The sequence below is a fragment of the Oncorhynchus masou genome, chromosome 24, assembly GCF_036934945.1.
Source record: "Oncorhynchus masou masou isolate Uvic2021 chromosome 24, UVic_Omas_1.1, whole genome shotgun sequence".
In the NCBI taxonomy this organism is placed as follows: Eukaryota; Metazoa; Chordata; class Actinopteri; order Salmoniformes; family Salmonidae; genus Oncorhynchus; species Oncorhynchus masou.
The window spans coordinates 79,184,343-79,194,175 of NC_088235.1; the positions used below are offsets into that span (position 1 = coordinate 79,184,343).

Consider the following 9,833-nt stretch of genomic DNA (forward strand, 5'->3'; position numbering starts at 1 on the left):
CACGTCCCCTGGTCTCGTGGTTGGGGTGAGCTACTACTCTGGGCTCCTCTCTCTGTCCCCTGGACTAGTCACGTCCCCTGGTCCCGTGGTTGGGGTGAGCTACTACTCTGGGCTCCTCTCTCTGTCCCCTGGATTAGTCACGTCCCCTGGTCCCGTGGTTGGGTTGAGCTACTGCTCTGGGCTCCTCTCTCTCTCCCCTGGCCTAGTGTGCATCTGTTTGGCAGGGCCCTTTTCCAGGGCCCGGCGGGACCCCAACAAACATGGGCCTTTCTTCTTCAGCTCTCCTCTCAGAGAGTGAGAGAGGGCAATGCGTGCATAACTATGGCCTGATTTCACCCTGCTCCTCGAAAAAAACACTCAAATTCATACGACTGGGTTTTTACAAAGTTTTCATTGTTGATAGTGTGAATGGGATTTTGAAACACACATCTGTGGAATTGTGAAGCACCAAACTTTAGAAACAATATATCAGTTTATGTGCCTTATAAAATGTTTTACTGAAGTTGTCTTTTCCCCCCTCATCTAAAGAACAGCATCTAGACTTTAGATATATATTTTTTTATTAATTAAAATAAAATAAAAATATTTAGCCTTTATTTAACTAGGCAAGTCAGATTCTTATTTACAAAGACGGCTTACACTGGCCAAACCCGGACGATGCTGAGCCAATTGTGCGCCGCCCTATGGGAATACCAATCACGGCTGGTTGTAATACAGCCTGGAATTGAACCAGGGTGTCTGTAGTGAGGCCTCTAGCACTGAGATGCAGTGCCTTAGACCGCTGTGCCACTCTGGAGCCCCTACAGATTTTATGTCTATTGATTTGTACTTTCTCAACCAAGAGTCCCATAGACCACTCAGCTGTCATGTGAGCCGCTTCAGAGGCCACGATGGACATGTGGCTAAAGGATTACTTCTATAATAAACATGGCATGATGTCAGTCAGAGGCTGGAGGCATTGTAGCTAGTTATCTGGACAGACAAATCAGAACTGAGCTGATGGAGGACTCAGGAAGTCAGTCTTCAGTACCTCTCCATCCTATCAACACAAATCAAATCACATTTTATTCGTCACATGCTTCGTAAACAACAGGTGTAGACCGACAGTGAAATGTTTACTTACGGGCCCTTCCCAATAATGCAGAGACAAATAAAATAGAGAAATAATAGAAAAGTAAAACACGTAATAATAAAAGTACTAATAAATTCACAATGAGTAACGATAACTTGGCTGTATACACGGGGTACCAGTACTGTGTTGATGTGCAGGGGTACGAGGTCATTGAGGTAGATATGCAAATATAACTATGAATAAAGTAACAGATAATTAACAGTAGCAGTAGCGTATGCAATGAGTGCAAAAAAGGTCAATGCAGATGGTCCGGGTAGCTATTTGGTTAACTATTTAACTAACTATGTAGCAGTCTTATGCCTTGGGGGTAGAAGCTGTTCCGTGTCCTGTTGGTTCCAGACTTGGTGCTTCGGTACCGTTTGCCGTGCGGTATAGCAAAGAAAACAGTCTATGAATTGGGTGGCTGGAGTTTTAGAAAAGGTTTAGGGCCTTCCTCTGACACCACCTGATATAGAGGTCCTGGTGTACTGGGCCGTACGCACTACCGTCTGTAGCGCCTTGTAGTCGGATGCCAAGAAGTTGCGGGGATGCAGCCAGTCAAGATGCTCTCAATGCTGTGGAACTTTTTGAGGATCTGAGGGCCAATGCCCCAAAACAATTTCCTTTGGAGAGGGAAGAGGCGTTGTCGTGCCCTCTTCACATCTGTGTTGCTGTGTGTGGACCATGTAAGAACTTAGTGACGTGGACACAGAGGAAATTGAAGCTCGCGACCGGCTCCACTACAGCCCCGTCGATGTGAACGGGAGCGGGCTCAGCCCTCCGTTTCCTGTAGTCCACGATCAGCTCCTTCGTCTTGCTGATATTGAGGGAGAGGTTGTTGTCCTGGCACCGCACTGCCAGGTCTCTGACCTCCTCGCTATAGGCTGTCTCATCGTCTTCGGTGATCAACCACCGTCGTGTCGTCGGCACACAGATCCATGTGTTTCTGGGTGTAGCCCTCTTTATAACATGATCATACTACAGAGATAATGCCACATCCACAACTCTACAGTGGGCCAGGAATGAATCCCCTGCCAACCACATATGTGATTTCAATAAGATGGTCAAGGAATGTCCGTTTTTTTGGTCCTCATTTTAGTGTTGTCGTTTTGTTTTCTTCTTAATAAACATGTAATTTGCAACATGATTTATGGACTTTTTACGACTGTAACTACTTCCCCCCGCTTTCTACCTCAATGGCCAATGGCTAAACCAGGCGGAGCTCAACCCCCGCGGTTCCAATAAAGCTGACAGGCTGACGGTGAAGGCCTCTCCTGCTGGGCTGCCTCTTTGTCCAGCTCCTCTCTGCCTCCTCCTGTGATTCCCATTACGCCATCACACAGCTCCCAGAGCCCATTCACTTCTCCCTGCCACTTTTCTCCTCACAAAATTCACTGTTGCACATTATTCCAAACAATTAAAATAAAAAGCTTGTGGCTCAGGTATGAAAGGGAGTATTATTCAGTCTAGACTCTGGAAGGTATGTAATAGACATACCTGGGGCTATGCGGTCAGTTTATTTGCATACCAGAAACAAATGGGTACCCTTTTCAGCCAAGGGAAATAGGTTGTTACCAAATCACATTTTGTTTATGCATTTCTGGTTGATAGGTTTTATACATCTCATAAAGGTATCTGGAACAGCTTAACAGGAGGGTCACTTAGGGAGAAAGGAGGTTCATGTGGTTTGAAAAACAGACCTTTGGTTTAGATTTGCATGGCAACCAGAAGCAGCTTCAGCATCCCTGTGTGTGGGTGTGAGAGACAGTACAATAATAGATATGTTCACATGGGTCACAGAGAGAAGAGGAGCCAACTGTTTCATTGCTTTTCTGGCAAATGGTAATACTAGTAATACCCTGCTATTGTTATGTTATGAACTAAAATCAACTGAAGCAATTGGAAACAAATTGCACCACGCTAATGGGGAAAATGCAAAATGTGTGAGATTAATGGACATTCCTAAAAGTGATCTAGACTTAAATCCATGAGGCAGCTCTGATACTTGTGTGACAGTCCGTGGTCCAATCATTGACCCTGAAGTTTAATTCCAATCTAAAATAATTTTTCCACTTGAATAAATGTAACATCCTTCAAATATTATTTTCAAAGAGAATAACGATGTTGAGCTGGTATTTTACGACCGAGGGTACCCATACCTTTCAAGTCAGCTTCTCCTTTACTTTCCCCAAGATGCATCATTAACTGCGTTTGATTTATGCCATCCATTAATATTTCTAATAGTGGTATAATTTTATTTGGATTTCTGGTTGGAAGTAGAATGACTGACCGTGATGCTCACTGTTGTCTGTGCATGTTAATATAATATACTGTAAGAGAGTCACTTGATCCTCTTGATTTCCTCCTAAAGGACTAATGCCTTCTTCATACCAAACAAATGACCCAGATCAGAAAGCACTTGGTATAAGTAACCCTTATATCAAACCAATCCTATTTCGATACACTCTCTTTTGACTGGGGTTACGTTGAAATAGCGTTACCTCTGGAGCCCGATGGCAGACAAAGAGGCTCTTACAAGAGCCATGACTTTGAACAGGGAATGGGAATCTTCAAAGCTGTCTGCTGCTTCTACCTCAGAGACATTGAATGGTAAATTATGACGGATGTATTTGGATCACAGTCGGCCAAATGGCCTGATTTATGCTAAAGGATGCACCAGTAGACTCAATTATAAGTCAGCCTTGGGTCACACACTAGAAGTGGCTTTTCACATCGTATAAACCTATCAAAACATAAATCATCATCATAGGATATTTGTTCAATGTCACCCGCAAGGGTCTTCTCTCGTTACAGCAGACAATAGTTCTCAAAAAGAATCCATGTGTCTGTGTTCTTTCCTTTCAGTCCCATGATATTCCCGAAAGACCCCTATAGTCCACAACAACTAGCCTAGCTATAGTATCAGCATTTCAAATATTTATGTCTTGCTTGTAGTGGTTCAGAGGCAGTAGGCTACATGCACAACCAATGTTAAATGAAAGATGCACACAACAGGAAAAATGACAGGCACACAACATGAAAGGGTTTAAGCTCTGTCATTCATCACTCTCAGTGTCAATCGCTCCTAATATATGCATAGATGATTAGTTCCTGGTCTGTCTCCCCCAAGGCCTATTTAAAGCTGGAGTGTAGTAAGAGACTGAAGGACATTTCTCACAGGTCTCCAACCACATCAATTGCTCAACTGAACTCCATTCACTATGGACATTCCACTGAACCTGGGTACTCTGGTCCTAATGCTCATTTTCTACAGCGAAGGTAAAGAAAGCAAATACCTAGACTTTAAATGTATGTATTGATTCAGGGTCTTGATGTACTTTTGCAGTCTACTACTACCAATCCAAACTTGTACTGAAGGGAATTCAAGGAATGTACAGTAAGAGAATGTGTCTGAAAAGTGTTGATAAAAGACAGCTGAAGCGCTCCCCTCCATATGTATTTGGACAGAAAGTCAAAATGTTAAATATGGTTCTATACTCCAGCGTTTTGGATTTGAGACAAAATGTTTGGTATGAGGTGAAAGTACAGAATGTCATATTTTAAATAAGGATATTTCCAAACATATCTGTTTTACCATTTAGAAAAGAAATACATGTATCTACAGTTGAGGTCGGAAGTTTACATACACTTAGGTTGGAGTCATTAAAACTCGTTTTACAACAACTCCACAATGACACAAGCAATTTTTCCAACAATTGTTTACAGACAGATTATTTCACTTATAATTCACTGTATTACAATTCCAGTGGTTCATACGTTTGCATACACAAAGTATACTGTGCCTTTAAACAGCTTAGAAAATTCCAGAAAATGATGACATGGCTTTAGAAGCTACTGATAGGCTAATTGACATAATTTGAGTAAATTGGAGGTGTACCTGTGGATGTATTTCAAGGCCTCTTCAAACTCTTGCTTATTTGCTTTTCATTATGGGAAAATCAAAATAAATCAGCCAAGAAAAAAATGGTAGACCTCCGCAAGTGCAAAGTGCAAATCAATCCCAGAACAACAGCAAAGGACCTTCTGAAGATGCTGGAAGAAACAGGTACAAAAGTATCCATATCCACAGTAAAATGAGTCCTATATCCACATAACCTGAAAGGCCGCTCAGCCAGGAAGAAGCCACTGCTCCAAAACCGTCATAAAAAAGCCAGACTACGGTTTGCAACTGCACATGGGGACAAAGATCGTACTTTTCTGAGAAATGTAGAACTGTTTGGCCATAATGACCATTGTTATGTTTGGTGGGAAAAGGGGGAGGCTTGCAATCCGAAGAACACCATCGCAACCGTGACACACGGGGGTGACAACATCTTGTTGTGGGGGTGCTTTGCTGCAGGAGGGACTGGTGCACTTCACAAAATAGATGGCATCATGAGGATGGAAATTGTGGACATATTGAAGCAACATCTCAAGACATCAGTCAGGAAGTTAAAGCTAGGTCGCAAATGAGTCTTCCAAATGGACAATGACCCCAAGCATACTTCCAAAGATGTGGCAAAATGGCTTAAGGACAACAAAGTCAAGGTATTGGAGTGGCCATCACAAAGCCCTGACCTCAATCCTATAGATAATGTGTGGGCAGATCTGAAAAAAGTGTGTGCGAGCAAGGAGGCCTACAAACCTGACTCAGTTACACCAGCTCTGTCAGGAGGAATGGTTCAAATGTCACCCAACTTATTGTGGGAAGCTTGGGGAAGGCTACCCAAAACGTTTGACCCAAGTTAAACAATTTAAAGGCAATGCTACCAAATGCTAATTGAGTGTATGTAAACTTCTGACCCACTGGGAATGTGATGAAATAAATAAAAGCTGAAAGAAATCATTCTCTCTACTATTATTCTGACATTTCACATTCTTAAAATAAAGTGTGATCCTAACTCACCAAAGACAGGGATTTTTTTACTAGGATTAAATGTCAGGAATTGTGAAAAACGGAGTTTAAATGTATTTGGCTAAGGTGTATGTAAACCTTCGACTGTATCTAGTACCCCCATCAGTATTTGGACAAATTCACTTATAGTGTATTAAGTAGTTAAAAGTTTGGTAGGTCCCATATTCCTTGCACACAATGACTACATCAAGCTTTTGGCTTTACAAACTTTTTGGATGCTTTTACAGCTTGTTTTGGTTGTGTTTCGGATTATGTTTTGTGCAACAGGAAGTGAATGGTTAGTAATGTATTGAGTCACTTTTATTTTAAGTTAGAATAGTTTCTGAACACATCTACCTTTATGTAGATGCTACCATGATTATGAGTAATCACAAATGAATTGCGAATGAGAAAAAGTTAGAAAGTTACAGAGGGACAAAGATCATGAGGGACTAGATATATAAAGTTCTTTCATTTCTAAATGGTAAAGCAGATATGTCTGAAAATACCCTTGAATAAAAGGTGACATTCTGGGCTGTCTCCTTAAATCCAAAATACCGGAGTACAGAGCCAAATTTGAAATGTTAGCTTCAATGTCCAAATAGATATGGAGGGGGGTGTACATCAAGTATTGCATAACCTTTATGAGGGTAAGATGAAAAATGCACATCTATCGTTAAATATTGTGTGTCCTGATTTTTGGTGCTGTCACAGTGCATGCAGGGCGCATCTATGGGGGCAAGGAGACCGTGCCTTACAGTAGACCCTACATGGTCCTCCTGGAGAGGGCTACCACCAACATCCTGAAGCCCAAAAACTGTGCTGGCTTTCTAGTGAGAGAGGACTTTGTGATGACTGCTGCCCACTGCAATGGGAGGTCAGTAATGTCCGCTTATCTAGTGAGAGAATACCAGGGGCAAACATATGGGGAGATATAAGCCATTGTCTGCCCTATAAATCATGCAACTGTTTCTCTTTCCTATCTTATATATGCAGGAAATTAGATTTCAGCCAAAACAAGTGCAAAATTATTGCTAGTCAAACACTGATATTTATTGCAATCCCACCTATTAAAAGGACATTTTAATAGGCCACCAGGTTTTTCACACCTGAATATTTTTTTTACTGTTTTTAGGCTAGGGCTATCCTACGATACCCCATGTTTCACACAGCTCTTACTAATTTTGCATTTACACATTTTGACATGATGCATTTCTAACGTCCCCTTTGGAGAATTTAGATGTGAAACACAGCTTAGCCCAGGGCTAAGAGCTCCAATAGCCAAACAAAGGTCCAGTATGAAAAACCTACCAGTACATTGGATCACGCACCATTAAGATGTATTGCAGACTGTTGAAATGTCAAGCCACATGCTAAACAAAGGGGAGTGCAAGAATATACTGTAGATTGACATGACATAGATTAACATTATGTTTTCAATCAGCCTCTGTGATTAACCCACTACTGCCTGCTGCAGATATGTGTAAGACCACAGTATATTGTATTACCTTGTGTCTGTGTATGTTACAGATCCATTAAGGTCAAGCTGGGAGTCCACAACGTGCAACAGGAAAGCGCTCAGGAAATGTTTGTGAAACAGGCATTTCCACATCCACATTATGATAATGAAGAACATGATAATGATATCATGCTACTCAAGGTAAATCCCCTAGTTAGGACCTAAAGTTACACACACTGTTTTTATGTTTAATTGTGCAATTCATGTTGATGTGACTACAATGTCAAAGTATGCAATCTCTTTGTATCAGACATGTCACAACAAATAATAATTATTAGTTTACCACTATTAAGGTAGGTTATAGAACATCTAAGGTTGTAAGTTGTAACATTTGACATCCCCACTCTTTCTGCCTCCCAGCTGGAGAAGAATGTGCTTGTCACCGACCGTGTGAGACCCATTGGCCTCCCGCAGACAGAAGATGAGGAGGTGCCCAAGGACTGTCTGGTGTCAGGCTGGGGCTTCAATATCAGGGGAGTAAACAAAGGATCCTCTGTGCTACTGGACCTCAACGTGACACTGGTTGCGAGTCAAGTATGCTCAGACAACCATGCGTTCTGCTCTTCAGGACTAAATGGACCTGCTCAGGTAAGTGGTGTCTTAAAGTATGTCATTTTGCAGGGGAAAGAACATGGGAGTAAAGAAAGAAAACAATACTTCCACCTTGATGGATGGCATGAATCATTCCAAGTGAAATGTGCCTGTTCATTTGGTCAGTATCGTGGTCACCATGTGTTATTTCCAGGGAGACTCCGGAAGTCCATTGGTCTGTAACGGTGTGGCCTATGGGGTGGTGTCCTGCTCTATAGACAAACTCTACATTTACACGCGCATCCCTGACTACCTGGACTGGATCACCAACACCATGAACAATTGATACGACACTGACCAGAAACCTCTACAGTTTGTTCACTTGTTCACCCAGGTCCCTAGAAGCATGATTATGATACTGCAGAATCTAAATGTGTTTATGATGCTTTCTGATTGATTTAACGGTGCTGGTTAATGTCTGTGTGCCTTCATGCAGTAAGCCAAAGATTGTTAGTATAACCTCCTTGTTCTGTGTTGAAGCCTCTGAATTTCCATCTGTCAAACAATGCTTTCAAGTCCTGTTCTGTGCTGCAGCTGTTTTAAATTTTAAATTGTGAATCATGGGATTAAATACATAGAGAGTTGATGTTATTGAACACATTTATTTTGTGAATATCAATATGAGCAAACTGAGAAGAGGTGCTTTGATCAAGTTGTCCTTTAAACAGTGAGGCAATCACACAATGCTTACTGCATTTTGGAGTAGGCTATATTGAAAATATATGAGCAGTAAAAGACATCGAGCATAAAAAAAATCTTAACAAGACTGCCCCCTTGTGCACATCTGAATAACATACAGTCCATGTAAAATACATTAAAGGCCCAGTGCAGTGCAAAACGTGATTTATTGTGTTTTATATATATTTCCACACTATGAGATTTGAATAATACTGTGAAATTGTGAAAATTATGATAATGCCCTTTTCGTGTGAGAGCTGTTTGAAAAGGCTGCCTGAAATTTCAGCCTGCCTGGTGACATCAGTTAGTTAATAGATCCATAAGAAAAGAGTTCCAAACCTCTCTGCCAATAACAGTTAGTTTTCAGTTTTCCCCTCCCCACTCAGACTCCCAGACAGTCCTAGTAAAATTCTTGCTTGAGAAACTGTTATTTGCTAAGATGCTATTTTTGTCATTTTTTGACCATTTTAATTGAAAACAGGTACTTAAAGGGTATCCACCCCAAACCACAAATGCCCATGATTAACAGTGTTAAATAACACTAATATGTGAAAACAATATTTTTGGTGAACAAATGTTTTGTCTTCTCATTATAATAAGTATGGTAGCAACATGAGAAAATCGTTGTGGAAATCTGTTGAAGCTTTTTTTTAAATGACTACAAAACCCACAATGCAATACTCTCTCTGGGCTGTCTAGGTAGCTAAGCTAGCAAACGTACAATACCAAAGTCAATATCAGCATGTGAATTAACTAGCTAGCTGTAAAATCGCTTAAACTGCACTATCAATTTAGGAGTCTATTTCACCGAATTCAACCTGCAATTATCTCTGCCTGGAGCACTGAGGCACAATAAAAATGGCCCAGAGCAAGGGCAGATGACGTTGCTATGGCAACAATTGCCTTTCCTATGTTTCCCACAAGGCGCATAGCGAGAAGGAAAAACTGAGTTGAATAATTGATTGAGCACATCTAAGCGAAATATATACTTTGTCATAATGATATAAACGGATGGATGTGTTATAGACACATATGCCCAT

General features: G+C 41.2%; 1 protein-coding gene across 1 annotated transcript; it reads left to right on the forward strand.

Annotated features, from left to right (window-relative positions):
* Positions 1-4,271: 4,271 nt before the first annotated feature.
* Positions 4,272-8,953, forward strand: LOC135511715 (mast cell protease 8-like). Its single transcript, XM_064933189.1, has 5 exons — positions 4,272-4,390; positions 6,720-6,882; positions 7,536-7,665; positions 7,885-8,112; positions 8,270-8,953. The coding sequence occupies exons 1-5, from the start codon at positions 4,333-4,335 to the stop codon at positions 8,399-8,401; spliced, it is 711 nt and encodes a 236-aa protein (XP_064789261.1). The 5' UTR covers positions 4,272-4,332; the 3' UTR covers positions 8,402-8,953.
* The last annotated feature ends 880 nt before the right edge of the window (positions 8,954-9,833 follow it).